Below are 13157 nucleotides of genomic sequence, written 5' to 3'. Positions count from 1 at the left end.
CTCCGCGCCCCCTAACGGCCGCCTGAGGAGCGGCAGCCATCTTCCTTCCTGCCGCCTCTCGCTCCCGCCCCGCCCACCGGGCGCCCTCCCGCTCGCCATTGGCCAGTTCAAGCCCCGCGGCCGGACCAATCAGGGAGGCGCTTTGCGGCGCGGGCTTCAAACGGCCGCCGTCAGCCGCCTTGATACTGCGGGCGGTCATGGCGGCGCGTCCTTGTCCTCAGCTCCCGGCCAGCCGCAGGTCCGAGCCGGCGTACCGAGGTAAGGCCGCGGGGAGGGGGGCTCGACCGGGCTCTGCTCGCTGCCGGGGCTGCCTGTCGTTAGCGCTCCGCCTAGCTCCGGGGAAGGCCGCGGCCGGTCGAGGCAGGAGCCGGTGGGAGAGGGGAGCGGGAGGTGAGGGCAGCCGCCTCAGGCGGGGTCGGGGACCGGGCAGGTCTTGGCAGCCGCGCCCGCTGTCGCGGCCTCGGAGCTTGCGACGGGGTCTGTGAGACTCCATCCTCCTCCCCCCGCAGGGCCGGGGCCGGTGCTGTCCCCGCCAGGCAGGGCTCCTGGGGAGAAAGCCTTCCTTCGTGACGGAAGGCACGCCTTAGCTTAAGGGCAGCCTATTGAAACAACCAAATGCTCCGGCCTAGACCGGCATTCTTCTCTTTGTTATTTTCCGAGCGGTTTGGCTTCTGCGAGTTGTACAAACCGAATGGTTTTGATGGGGCTTTGCTGTTCGGAGTCGGCGAGAGCCGAGTTTCTGAAGCAGAAGGTGCCTGGGGGGGCTCAGGGTGCACGCCGAGCTTGCTGCTGCGCAGCATCTCTTGGCAGGTCCGCCGCTGGTGTACTAGCTGGTGTACGCCTTGGGGAGCCGGTGGTGTACGCCTTGGGGAGCCGGTGGTGTACGCCTTGGGGAGCCGGTGGTGTACGCCACCTCTCGGGCTTCGTTCAGCATGGGCTTGGACAGGTGTGCTAAAAAAGCACTATATCCTGAACAAAACAGAGCGTTGCAGCAAGCCTAAGTCTCAATCCACTCTGCTGGCTGTGTGTTTCAGGCTTTGGTGTGTCAGTGTGTGAGAAAGAACTTGCCTTTTTCAGCTCTCCCATACTAGGAGGAGGTCCTCAGGGTAATTATCCCATTCTGTGGGAGGACAACTTTTTACCACGGAGAATAAACAATCAAGCGCTTAATTCTTTTCAGGATTAACATTCAGGTCCTCAAAGACAATAATGTTTTAGCAATCTCTACAATCTGAACTTCAGTAATACAGAAATATCTCAGCAATAAGGGAGCATGTTGACAGACCTTGCAGAGATTTCTGAAGTGTGAATCAAGAATAATGGGCAAGGCAAAATATGAAGGACAGAGAACATGTGCAAAGAGATTCAAAAGGTGACTCATGCCTGCTTAGGAGGGGCAGAAGTTGGCGTTTATATGCAAATTCTTTGACGACTTCCACTGCTGAATGAGCCTGTCTGTGATGGAGAATGGTGCAATGCCATGAGTTCCCAAATGCCACAAAGGAATTGTTGTTCTGAGTCAAAGATAATGCTTTAACTTCTTCCTCTCGCATCCCACTGCATGTGAAACAGTTGTAAGACTTGGAGTCTTAACTGTCTAGACTGACTAGCTTGCCTTGGGTGGCAGGACCATCTTACCCCAGCTGCTTCCAGCAAGCCAAGGTCACTAGCTCCCTACAGGAATAAGGAAAGGCCTCTGAAAAAGATCAACAGTGTAGTCCTATGAAGAACATAAGTCTCTGGTGTGCAGTCAACCAGCAAAAACATGGGAAATAGTACCCTGTTCTGACTGACTTTCTATATTAAGACAGTGACAGCTGGCTTAAGACCTTTTCAGGATCGTTTTGTCCTGTTATTAACATTCCCATTGGTCCAACAGTTGCGCGGATGCCCAGATGACAAGGGAAATGATTTTGCATATGGTCAGTTGGGTTCACGTGCATGGTGTTTTTCATGTGTGGTATCCTTACCTTACTACTGTCACAAGTGAAAAGTGTGCTTGTTGAACCAACAGTAAGTATGTGAAATACTGGACAGGCATCCAGAAGATAACAGAGCGAGCCTGACTTCGTCCCATCACAAAATTATGGTTTTTAGCTTAATGCAGTGAAACAGCCATCTTGCATAGCTGTGAAATGACATTCAACTGTCCCTTGAAAAGAGCCTTTCTCAAGAAATGAGAGAATGTGTAAGACATCATAAAATGTGAATATTAAACTAAAGACTTTCTTAATCCACAGAGTATACTGCATAATGTCTTGCTTTTCTAATTGCATTTCTTTTTTTTGAAGAGACAAAGTTTGGCATTACTATTTTAGCTGAAAACATAATATGTCTTTTTCTTTTTTAAACCCACTAGAACAAAGACGACAAAAAGTTGAAGAATATCTATCAAGAAAAAAGACCTTTTCTACCGTTCCCATTCAAGAAAGCCAGGCATCGATCAGGTAGTATCTCTGTTATGGCTTATGTTCCTTTAGAAAGGTCTGTGGTTGGTGGGAAAAACACAAATAGCAGTTCTTGCAGAGAACCTCAACCAAAAGGTGAGACTATGCAATAGTCTGGTGACAACATGGATTTCCTAAAGTCCTTTTATTGTCAGCAAATACTAAAAGTTAGATGCAATTCATGAAGTATATTATCTGCTCCTCTAGACTGAGACTGGACAGGATACCTTCATGGCAGAGCTCTTATTTCAGATGCCACTTTGCTGTTTGCTTCTATAACCTTCCTTCTGCAAATAACTTCCCCCCCCGCCTCTCTTTCTACTCAGGCTATACTGCATATGTTCACAATGCGCTTGATCTAGCTTCATTGTGTTTTTATCGCTACTAATTCACTATTTTCTGCTAAAAGCAAATACACTGTAATAAAACCCAGCCTGTGTTATGGCCAGCAGGTTGACATAATGTTCTACAAACAGAATGTGGGCACCTATCACCAATTAGTAGTGCTTCTTTTTATTGATTTGTATTTAAATTTTCCTGCTGTTTCTAAAGTCTGGACACTTAATATAAGACCTTCTAATAAGCAACAGAAGTTTCTTTAGAGAAGACAGTGGTGTGAAGGATTACAGAAGGTTCTAGGTCTAACATTAGTTCATGGTGTAGCAATGTTTTTGCAAATAGTGAATTTCAGTCTGAAATTTGTTCCCCTCTAAATGTGAAGCTTTGCTTCCCATTTTGTATACTTGAGGTGGCATGGTCCCATGTTCAATAGCAAGAAATACTTGTAGTACAAATCTAACTGAACAATGACCTTTGAATATAAAATACACTTAAATGATAAGGATAAATATAATCTGTCAAAGACTTGCTCATGTAGCAGGAAAAGGCAAGTTCTTTCATGTTGTAGAAAGCTATCTTGTGTTAGAAAATTAATGCCAATTCATTGTAGCAATACTCTTGATTTAGAATTTGATCTACTTTACTTTTCCTTGTTTTCAGTTTCTTCTCTGGCTATTAAATTCTAGGGCTTTTCATAGTTTTAAGCAATGAATTAACGGAAGACTATAACGTATGTGGGTATGACTAATGCTTTTATTTTGCAGCTATTTCCCTTTTGTGAAGTTATCACTGTTCCACACTGTTGACTACCTGAAAGGAGGTTGTAGTGAGTTGGGTGTTGGTCTCTTCTCCCAAGTAACAAGTGATAGGACAAGAGGAAATGCCTCAAATTGTGCCAGGGGAGGTTTAGGTTGGAAATTAGGAAAAATTTCTTCACCAAAAGTGTTGTCAAGCACTGGAACAGGCTGCCCAGAGAAGTGGCTGAGTCACCATTCCCAGAGGTATTTATAAGATGTGTAGATGTGGCACTTAGGGACATGGTTTAGAGGTGGACTTGGCAGTGTTAGGTTTATGGTTGGGCTCAATCTTAAAGGTCTTTTCCAACCTAAATGATTCTATGATTCTCTAACTTCTGATCAGTTCCCTTAACATGTATTCTCCATCATAGGTGACATGGAGGTGATAGCATGATGCAGACTGCTTTTTGTGGCATTTCAAAGTCACTAATTATCTTTATTTTCACTAATTCACCTTCATTTTCACTCAGTTGGCTTCCAGAAATCTGATGCAAAGATAACAGTTGCTAACTGGAATGTTAATTTTCAGTCACATGCAATAGTGCCACATGTTTCATACAATGTATCATGAGGCATTTGAGGAAGAATTTGGATTTTTAACTTTAAACTGAGATGTATTGACAGCTCAGAAGAAAAACACTTTCATAGTTGCTAGGAGACAATACTGGTCTTTGTGGTTTCGTTCCTCACGGGGTAGTCTGATGCCAGCTCTGGTGCCTGACTGCAGGTTTTGGAACCTGTCAGTGTGGTAGGAACTATGTATCCTTGTTCAGACTGGCCTCAAATGGCCTGGCCTCTGATGATTGCAGTAGCTGAACTTCAACTCCTTGTGCTGCTTCCCCTTCCCCCTCAAATGCAGCATTTAGAAACTTGACCTTCTGTAGCAGATGCATCAGGCCAGACAGGTTTGTGCTCATTCTTAAACAGGAGAATGGCCCCTGCAGTAAATAGGGTCTGTTTGCTTTTCTTCCCCTCTGTTAGCCAACTCTTTATGGTATAAGAAGGGATGGTTTGCAGCCTGGGCCCTGATCAGTGGTTGCTTAGCCATTTATTTTTTCTGGAGTAAGAGTACAAGCTAAACAGAAATGCTTCAGCATGAATTCAGCCTGCAGACTGCCACCTGGACCATGTGAAGTTACTGTAAAAATACATTCCTTTGTTATGTTACAGGATGACTTAAGATATCTTCTTATTTTTTTTAAGCAGTAGTAGAACTAGAAGAGCAACTAGCAATAAACTGCAAGACAAAATACAGCTCTCAATATCTCCAAAGCCAGAAATGGTAAGTTTTTTGACTGATATTCAAATACTGGTGGCACTCTGTTTCTGTGGCTACAACATTACACTCACTTAAACTGTGTTTAAGTTATAGGACTCCCAGAGCATGAGAAGCTTGCAGGTGCAGAGGTGCAGTTTCTTAAGACTTTATTCAGTGACTGCTTATTATATGTTTTTTGGAGAGCTCTCGCATTACTGTATGTAACGGATCATACTGATATTCAGCTTGTACCTGAATGGAGACAGGGTTAAAGAGGATACCATTGTTGCTGAAAGAATTATTAAATTTTAACAACTTTCTTGAGACTCTCAGAACTTTTTGGATATATTTTCAGTCCTTGGGGAAGTTATTTAAAATCTGAGCAAGGTCTTCTGTCAGAGTAGAGGATTCTTCTATTGTACTCTGTTACTTGGGAAAAAAATGAAACAACTAACAAACTGTTGAATTTCTGTGGTGGTTTTTTTTAACCTAATTGGAATTCAAGGAAATGTTTTCCCTATATGATTTTGTGTCACTTTTCCAGAAGTAAGACACACATGGTTGTGCTGCTTAGAAATGGCAAAATAGAGATTCTTCTCCAGACCTGTTCTCAGGGACAGATGAGGGAAAAAAAAAAAAACTGGGCACAAAAGCCATGCTCATTAGATGGTTTTGAGTTTGGGTTCTGAAAGATGTGAGACACCTGGGGTTATTTGAGGAGGAAAGCAAAACCCTTAAAACTTCAAAACTCAGTGTTGAGGGGGGAAATTCAAAAAGTGAGAACAAAGTTGCTTTAGAAATTTCCTGAAGGGTGATATTTTAGTCTATCTTAATGTCTTATGTGATTTTTAAAATTGAGTTAAACTACATAGCTTCCTGAAACAACAGCCCTTGTACTCAAACTCTAGTTATTGGCTCGGTCAAATCTAACTTCTAAGCCTGAATGACAGACCTAGAAGTGGTGTAGTTTTCTTAAAGTTCATGGGCATCTTCCTTAAAGGAGAAGAGTATCAACTTCTGCAGATTTCCATGTGTCATTCACATTGTTTTTCCTGCCTTTGGATCTTTCAGTCTTCCATAAGCTGCTGCTTGGATGATGCTGAATTAGGTGCTGTAGAGCATCTTCTTTGGAGGAAAAGACTAGGTGCTACTTCTCATGGCATCTGGGCTAGAGTTATGCTGAGAACACAGGGTTGAGAGTTTCAGAGAGTAGTAACGCCATAAAAAACTCAAGTGTCTATTCTTAACTACAGTATCCTACAGCTCATTAGTAAGAAAAATTCTCCCTCTTCTGGTAACGTATCCTAATGCCCTAATTAAAGGCTTTACTCACTACCTTGTGTTAGGCTTTCCACACAAAGCAGAGGAATGGTGTCACCATTAAGCGATGGGGTATGCAAACTGCGATACTGTTTTTGACTATATATAGCCTAAAGCAAGTTTCTACTTTATGACTCTCCTTAGAAGGTGATTTTGGCAGTTAAAAGCCAGCAGTTGCTTTGAGAGTTTTGTTTCTGTAAGAAGACAGTAGCCCTCAGGCCTTCTTACTTCCAAGGCAGAGTTTAAACAACCATTATTTGATTTTTTTGATGTGAATTCTGCAATAATAGTTGACAAATACTCTCTCTACTCAGTATATGTACACTACTTCTGTAGATACTTTTAAAATGGCATTTACTGTTAATCACTTTAGTCCTGCAAATGAGTGAAAAACTCTTTGGAAACAAATAACATGCAGCATGAATGTACTTCTAACATATCTCCATGGATATGCTTTTGATTTCAGGAGAATAAAGAGAATGCTAATAAACTGTTATGGGACCAATCAAATGGAACCTCAGAGAAAAATGTTATTTTAAACTCTTCCACAATCACACTAACAAATTCCATATCAGAGACAAATTATAATCCTGAAGATCATGCTTCCAAGGATGAAGTTACTAAAATAAAATCTCAGCATGTGTCACTCAGCAAGACCTTCTTGCAAATAAAAAGCATAAAAGAGAAGCAATTGATGGCAGAAAAACAAAAGTCAACTATCAGCCTACCAAAGAAACCAGTGCTTGGTACATATCGTGGCAGAGTTATTCAATCCAAGATAAACTCCTTCCGAAAAGCACTAAAAAGTGAGGGTGAGAAGAGTTTGTTGCCAGACAAGAAGCTTCGCCCTTCTGCCACCAAACCAGCAGCGAGTTCTTTGTCCACCAGCAGCTGTAGTGTAGTTCTGAAGACCACCAAAGTCACAAACGACCCTAATTCTGTAAACCCAAATGGTGCCCTCCAATTCCAGAGCAAACCATCTGACAAAGCTGCTATTAACTCACAGTCCAGTCTGAAGAAACGGCAACCAACATCTGCTGTAGCACCAAAGAAAGTAACAGTCCAAAAAATGACTGGTAGAAGGGGACCACAGCCACCTAAAGCTGCTTCTAACAGTTCTGACTGCAGAGTGCTAGGAGTGAAGAAAAGTGCAGATTTTTGTGACGATGCAAAACCAGAAGCTCCAGCAAAACCAATTTCTGTTGTTCCTGATACAAAGTTGGGATGGAATTCTAAAACTAATGGCAACAGAAAATCTGTTCTGCCAAAAGAGTCAGCAGAAGTGAGAAGGTAACTGAATTACTGTTGTAGCTTGATCTTGGGAGGTATTTAGACCTTCTTTCCAAGAATATCTATTTTCAACTATTTCTTGGTGTAGATTTGCTGAAAAATAAGAGAACTGAGTGTTTGAACTTGATGCTCAAGGGCAGTCCACTGAAACTGTAGACTTAATACTGAGAAATCAGGATTCAGACTAATTGCAGCAGCTCTTCAGGCTTACAGCTTGTCCTGTGTGGTTATAAATAGAAAAGGCATATATTGCTCAAGCTGTCTAGTTTTTAGGCTAAGTGTTGAGACAGCCTTAGGCATGACAGATAATCCTGTAAGTGAATTGCATATGTATACCACTTTAAAAAAAAAAAAAAAGATGACTGATGCAGGATGTATATAGAAGTGAGTGTGTTTATGGACTGAAGGAGTGCACTTGTCAGTGATGTGTTTTTCAGCTTGGTGAATGCAGGTTAGGTGATGGGGTGAAGATTCATAATCTAAAAGTTATTTAGTATTCTTGGTAGTGCTCCTTGTAGAAAGTCACGTTTACTAATAATTGGTGGTCTAGGGGGATGGGGTTGAAATGAAATATATATGAAGACTGAATTACACTTATATATCAGTTTCAGATTTCAGAAGTTGTGTGTAAGGTTTTTCTGCGCTGCTTTCCATGCTTTGTGTCTTTAGAGATAGTTTCTAGTTTTCTGGTTTGAAGTGGGATTAGGGAAGGGAGGTGGCACAAATGAATAAATCAGAAGTACTTTTTACCCTCTCTTGAAAAAAAGGGTCTGTAGCCTAAGTCTCTCCTTGCTGCTGGAAAGGGAGAGATTGAAGTGTTCTGACCTGATAGCTACCTAAAGCAGATAGTGATATGTATGGTTCTGAAATTTCCATGCAGGTCTAAATGGCAGCTGTATTCTTTTTAGGATTAAAGGGGGAGGACTCAAGGACTATCTGGAAAGTACATCTTTGTATGACTTACCCTAGTTAGTGTCAGTCAATGTAAAAAATTATAAAACATCTGTCACTTCAGCTAATAATATTCTTAAATGTAGGGCTCGCCTGGATGAATGGAGGGCATCTAGAGGAAGAGTGATGAGGAGACCTCCTATATCTGTGCTTCTGAGACCTCAGTCTAAAAGTGAAGAACAACAACTCTCTTCTGGTGATTCTTTAGAGCATGTATTACATAGTGAAAAAGTCAACAAGACTCTTGCAGAATGTCTGCAGTTAACCGAACAGGTATTCAGTCCCTTGCCTACCAAGTTCTAATCATATAGGTCCCTACAACATGCAAGTCCTATGGCTGTGCTGGACCTGTGAATCAGATGGAGGGGACTAATTGCTCTCCAAGTTAAGCGATAGAGTAGTTTTTTGCTGACACCTGAAGAAAGTAGTTCTCGCTTAAGCTTCACTAACTTACTGAACTACCCAATAAGATTAGGCAATACCACAGTAATAATAGTAACATAATAAAGGAGAAAAGCTATAATGTAATGAGAGTAGCTATGAAGTAATTAATCTAAAACAAGTTTGCATTTGCAGAAACTTGCCTGGACTTCTGAAAAAATCTGTTTTAAGTAGTTCTGAAGATGTCTATGCATTCTACTATCCCTTCTTCTTACAATACCGTATAAATCTCATTTGGAAGAATAGGTGAATGACAATTCTTCTGCTGAAGTTCATAGTTCAGTCTTGGAAATACTTGCCATCTTCAGCTTTTGGGGTTACTCTCCAAAGAAAGAAAAAATACTTGCTTTCTAGTTCAAATCCAGCTAAAATACAGCACCTCAAAATGTTCACTGCACTTAAATCTCTGCTCCTGTGTTGACTTCAGGGATGTCAAGGCAATGAAGTACGTGCCATGTTGGAAGATCTGACACACAGCATTCCTGGGGCTAAAAAGCTTGCAAAATATTGGATCTGTTGTATGCGTCTTGAACAGATGGGCCCTCTTGAGAAGCTTATTGCTGTCTATGAGGAGGCCATTTTGGCAGGAGCAATGGTAAGCAGCTTGTCTGGAAGTTTGAGATTTAACAAATATGAAGGCATGAAAGTATGGTCTATATAAAATACAACTACTTCTGACTTTAATAAATCCTTTTATAGTAGGATGAGAACCATGTGACCCACTTGAAAATAAAATATTCGTTTGCTCTGTAACAGCTGTAGAAACTACTTCCAAGAAGAAAGGTTTAGGATCATCAAAATACCATATGATGTTCTGCCTAGAAGAAAGTAAGGACTGAGGCTTCTAGTATCACTAGAAACCCAGAACAGAACTTAAGTTTACATTCATTGATGGACTTAATTCCTGTGCTTTAATATCAGCAAGGTTTCAGGGCATCAAATACAGCCTTAGTGCACCAAATCTGGAAAATGCAGGATTCACTTGTGTTCTGACTTATGTCTGAACAGCATTAAAGGGTTTATAACATGAATATAATGTGCTCTGTACCACTTTCCCTGGAACTGTTACACCAAATAAGCTGAAATGATGATTCATTTTGGAATTGTTTTTCTAAAACAACATAACTTTTTTCCAGCCTAAAGATGAACTACGACATACGCTAATAGATACTATGAAAAATACTGAAAGCCTTTTTAAGTCTGAGGATGGTAAGTCCAAGTACTCTATTCTAGTTAAATGTCTGGCTGGACAGGCAATACAAGATAACTGTTTAAACTATTCGTGCCTATATTAAATTCTATTTCATGGAAACTTCTCTGTGATCGTTTTGTACTCAATTGTCTTTGAAAACAACCTTGACTAAACTAATCCTCTTCAATTGTGGGCATGTTAAAATGAGTAGTGGTGATACTTTCATATTCAAACTTTCTACTTAAACTCTATCAAAGCAATGTTGTCCAGCTATTTTAGCCTGATAATCAAAGAGTAAATAAAAACATTCTTGTGAGCTAAAAATCAGTTGCCTCTGACACACAAACTCCTGCACTAGCAGATGCATGGTTGTGTTATGGCATAGTGTCAGTTAAAGGTGCTAAATGCTCAAATTTTGGAAGCAAAGTAGTCATATACATTCCTGTTCAGTATAACATAACCTGACAAGTATTTGATCCCAGAAATTGACTGCAATACTTATGCAGACCTTCTGTGCTTGGGAGGGAAGAGAATGACTTCTCAGGATGTACTTAGCCTGAGTGTTCATGTTGCAGGTTCTTGAACATGACTAAGATAATTACCAACTTAAATTGCTGTGGCTCAGACTAAACACATACTTAACTTTCATTCTCATGTAAAGCTTTAAGATTTCAGAGATCTTTCTAAAACATTAACTTCTCTTTAGTTGTAACTAATCACACCTGTACTTTCTTCAATATTTCAATTTTAGGGGGAACTGTGATAGAAGGTCATTTAAGTGAGGTAGCGGAAGTCAGCAAGGAACCAAATTCATCTGTAGAGCAGGTTCAGGAGGCCTTCAAGGATCTTGGCTCTGATGATGACAACCAAAAAGCAGATAGTGATGACAAGAAGGTGGAGACTAGCAGCGAAGTGATCAAAAAAGAAGAAATGGATTTAGACTTGAAACCGAGACAAGAGATCTTGCCAAAAAAGAATAAAAAGCACAAGACTAAAGAACGTGCAAAAAAGAAAGGAAAATGTGAAACAGAAGAGCAGAATCAGGATGGGGTAGAAGATATAGCCATATCCTTCTCTCCTGAGAAGGAGAATGACACATCTTATTTAATGAGATATAATCCATCTGCCACGCCATACTTGGAAAGGTAAGATTATTTTGGGTAACTACGGAAAGTTTGCAGTGTCTGGGGCAACAGTAATGTTTGTATCCTGTTGAAACAGGGAGGCAAGGCACTACATTTGTGAACACCTAGTTAAGAGCTCTCAAGAACTTAGCTTTTTAGGATTGTTTCCTCTTCTTTCAGAAGGAAGTCTTTTTAAATAAATTCCTCTATCTACTCAAACTGTTTTGCTTTTTGAATGCCTCACTACAGAGTAATCAAACCTCTTTGTGGCAGAGACATAAATTCCAGGTTTAGGATCTCTTACCACAGCCCACATGGCAGTAGCAGTTCTACACTGAGCTAGGTAAAGAGAAAGCAGGTGTCTCCAGTCCTCCCCTTTTCAAATGTAGATGTGGTTGTATGTTGTACAACACAGAAGTGAACAAGATGTAACTGTCCTGTAAATATTATCTTAATTATATCTTCAGGCAAAAATCTGGGTAGTAATCTCAGGATGAAACAGATGACATTTACATTCTTCTTTGCCACAAGGCTTCTTCTAAGATAGGAGACTTAGGAAAGTTGTGCTCAGCTTTGGCATCTGATGAAGCTGGACTCCTGGCAGCTGTCTGCTATCCCTCATAGCAGGAAGGACAGTTTCACTCTGATGGAATGAGAGGGGGAATCTTCCTTTGGAAACTCTTTTCAGGAGGTTCTGCAGATTAAAATGTTTTGCCCAAGAAAAGAGTTTGTATATCTGGTTTTCACTGTATGAATGGGAAAGAGTTGAATAGGAATCATGACTTGCTGTTTCTGCTAGATGCTACAGAGGTAATTTGTTTGATGGTGTGCCTATGTTTAGTTGGGTTTTTTTTTCTTTTCCTAAGTGTGAAGATGCACCATGAGGCAAATGAGTCCAGTGCTAAAGACCTGAAAATTGTAACCCCTTTGCGATATTCTCAACGCATTCGGGAGAAGATGTGCAAGCTGTTGGATACTGTTAAAGATCAAGATCAATGTGTCTCTTCATTTGAACAGCTGGGAGAATGGGAATCACAAGCCACTGAATTTATCCACAAACAGAGCATTGTGCTCAAAGAAACAAGTGCTGAAGTGGAAGAGTAAAAAATAGCATTAATGCTCCAGGGGGGTTAAAGATTGGATCCTTTTAAGGGTAGCTGTGGAGTGTTTGTTTTTAGTAGCTGTGAGAAAGGAGCTATCTAAAACTTGCATGGATGGCTTAAGATGAAATTTGGCTGCCTGAGTTAACTTCTGAATTTATGTATCTGCCTTTTAAAAATTGTGGTAAAACTGATTTGTTTTAGTACTTATAAACATCAGTGTCTTCATGTTAAATGTGATTCATTAAATTGAATTAAGGACTAGATTTAACACTTCATATAACAGTTTGCTTTTAATATATTGCTAATATCTACTGTTTTCCTGTTGCAATTAGAATTGCATAATCTAACTTTTAGTTTAAGAAACAAAAATAATGCAGGCATTCTAATAGGGTAGTGTCCACTACAGCACATTCTGTTTTGAAAACTGAAACCAGCTGCTAAGGCTTACACTAAGTTTAAACTGTTGTATCCGTTTTTAGGGGGTATTTCAACAAAACTGAGTTTAATCCCTTTAGTTACTGGGATTATTCACTACCAAGTACTCTCCCCTAGATGAGGTCTGATACACTAATTACTATGTGTGACTTCTAATGTTGGTTTGCATTAGTCTGTAACATGGTAGATTTATTAAACTAATCAACTGAGTTGTATTTGTTTGTTCTTTATGGGCTTTAGGCAGGAAACTCGTGGCTGTAAGCCTGAAACTAGAATTCTGAAAATTATTTTAACCCGTTTTCGGAAGTGAACTGTCAGAGCAGAACATCATGAAATTTTTCCACATTCAGCAGAAGCAGAACGTATGAGTGTTGCCATATCTTCAGTACGTGGAGTTTACATGAACTGTAACTTAAACCTTAGCAGAGCATTCTGATTTCAGCGCTTAAACAGCCCTCAG

The 13157-nt window shown here is 40.6% G+C and overlaps 1 protein-coding gene across 2 annotated transcripts; it reads left to right on the top strand.

The window, feature by feature from the left end:
- Positions 1–127: 127 nt before the first annotated feature.
- On the top strand, positions 128–12900 carry CKAP2 (cytoskeleton associated protein 2). Of its 2 annotated transcripts, none has more exons than XM_075045849.1 (9): positions 128–258; positions 2360–2447; positions 4790–4865; positions 6628–7451; positions 8489–8675; positions 9271–9438; positions 9980–10052; positions 10787–11180; positions 12026–12900. In XM_075045849.1, exons 1-9 carry the CDS (start codon positions 198–200, stop codon positions 12261–12263), a joined length of 2109 nt encoding a protein of 702 aa, XP_074901950.1. In that variant the 5' UTR covers positions 128–197; the 3' UTR covers positions 12264–12900. The 2 variants fall into 2 exon arrangements, with proteins under 2 accessions (XP_074901950.1, XP_074901949.1); XM_075045848.1 differs by having other exon boundaries at positions 148–258; positions 4787–4865.
- The last annotated feature ends 257 nt before the right edge of the window (positions 12901–13157 follow it).

The sequence above is a fragment of the Buteo buteo genome, chromosome 14 (genome assembly GCF_964188355.1).
Source record: "Buteo buteo chromosome 14, bButBut1.hap1.1, whole genome shotgun sequence".
NCBI classification, from domain to species: domain Eukaryota; kingdom Metazoa; phylum Chordata; class Aves; order Accipitriformes; family Accipitridae; genus Buteo; species Buteo buteo.
Note: the sequence above shows the minus strand (reverse complement) of the source record. Positions and strands in the feature narration are given on the sequence as shown.